Source organism: Psammomys obesus, unplaced genomic scaffold (assembly GCF_907164565.1).
Source record: "Psammomys obesus unplaced genomic scaffold, mPsaObe1.curated_primary_1811, whole genome shotgun sequence".
Lineage (NCBI taxonomy): Eukaryota > Metazoa > Chordata > Mammalia > Rodentia > Muridae > Psammomys > Psammomys obesus.
The window spans coordinates 952,903-954,678 of record NW_026592509.1 but is presented as its reverse complement, the minus strand read 5'-3'; the positions used below and the strand labels follow the sequence as shown (position 1 = coordinate 954,678).

General features: G+C 58.9%; 1 protein-coding gene across 1 annotated transcript in view; it reads left to right on the top strand.

Moving 5' to 3' along the window:
- Positions 1-1,451, top strand: part of Fam83e (family with sequence similarity 83 member E) — an 8,035-nt gene extending 6,584 nt beyond the window's left edge. The window contains exon 5 of the mRNA XM_055613585.1: positions 737-1,451. Within this exon, the coding sequence (XP_055469560.1) occupies positions 737-967 (231 nt within the window). The 3' untranslated portion in view covers positions 968-1,451. The remainder of the gene's footprint in view (positions 1-736) is intronic.
- Positions 1,452-1,776: the final 325 nt, after the last annotated feature.

Genomic DNA, 1,776 nt, shown 5'->3' with positions numbered 1-1,776 from the left:
CTCTCCTCCATCTCCTCCCCTCTCCTCCATCTCCTCCCCTCTCCTCCCCTCTCCTCCATCTTCTCCCCTCTCCTCCACAGCCTCCCTCCTCCATCTCTAACTCCCATGACTCCGTCTCCAAATCCCCTCCTCCCCCTCCCGTCTTCCTCTCCCTTAGTTTCTCTACCTCTCACCTTTCCTCCCTTCTCCCTTGGCTTTGGGCCCCAAGATCTCCGCCCCACCGCCTCCTCCTCTTCTGTATGTATATGTGTGTGTGTGAGTTGCTGTGTATGCCGCAGTGTGCCCGCTGAGGCCAGATGGAGCTCTGCCACCTTGTTTTTTAAGACTATGCATCTCCCTGTACTTGGAGCTGGCTGTTGCAGATAGACTGGCTGCCAGGGAGCCTCAGGGTTCACTTGTCTCTGTTTTACGGCATTAAGGTTACAGGTTCCCACTGATGGGCCTGGCTTTGGGGGACCCAAACACAGGGCCTCATGATTGCACAGCAAGCCTTGAGCCATCTCTCAGCCTCTTGCCTCCTAATTTTGAGATGGGGTTTCATGTGGTCCAGGCTGGTCTTGAACTTCTGATCCTCCTACCTCCACCTCCTGAGTGCTGCAACTAAGGTGTGCTCATCAGGCCTGGTTTGTATGGTGCTAAAGAGGAAACCCAGGGCCTCGTGCACGCAGAGCTAGCACCCTCGTCCCCCCCAGCTGAGCCTCAGCAACCATTCACTTTATTTTTTTCCCCTTCACAGCTCAAGAAGTCCTGGGGCTCCAAGGACACTCCAGCCAGGGCCCTGATGAGGCAGCGGGGCACTGGAGGCGGGCCCAGGGGTGAGATGGATTCCTGGTCACAGCCTTGGAGTGGCCCCCTACCCCGGATTCCAGCCCGCCGCCCGCGTTACCAATCCCCAGCCCAAAGGAGGCTGGGAGACAATGCCGCATTGGACTGGGCCTCTGGCTTGGGCCCTGGGAGGCGACGCTGATGGGAGCCCTGGTCAGATGTGGCTGGCCAGCCGTGGGTCAGCTCAGAGCCCTTACCAGACACTGGCTGTGTCTGAGGCCTCTGGACTCAGATCTGGGCAGTGGAAGGGATGGGTCTTAATTGCTCTAGGGGCTCAGTGTCACCATCTGGGACATGGGTACAGGGTACAGCAGGTTTTCCCCAGACAGGAGTGCTGCAGTGACAGCCCCAGCTGCCCCGCCGTGCACTATGTAAAGGGATAGTGGGGGGACTTCAGGACAGAGGAGAAGCCTGCATACTCATGGAGGGGACTGGGAGAAGAGAGTCAATGATGGGGGCAGGTGGAGGGGGATGAGCAAATCTGAAAAACAAAGGCCTGGAAAGTTCTAGGGACGCTGAGACGCTGGAATGTGTCTGGAGTTTTCTGTGGGGACTGAGGGAGGGCCTCGAGGTGCTTCCCTCTACTGAACTTCTGACGACACAGAGTCTGTGTCCCCTCCTCCAGATCCCAGCACCCTGCCCACTTTCCTCAGACCCAGGGTTTTCCCCAACTCTCCTCCCTCAGGTCCAGGGGTCCAGGCCCTAGGGTGGCGTCCTGTTGAGCCCCTGCTCAGCGCTGGCCTGCCCGCCTGCTTGCGTTTTGCTTTGTTGGTAGTGTGATGTGGTCCCTGGGTGGCCCAGGCTGGAGGTGCGTCTGTACTCCTGCCTCTGCCTCTTGTGCACAGGTGATAAGTGAGTCCGATGCCCTCTGCAGCACCTCCGCGTGCTGCCTCTGCTGGGCCCTCTGCTTGCCTGGCATCCCCTGAAAACCCAGCACAAAGGAAGGAGGGG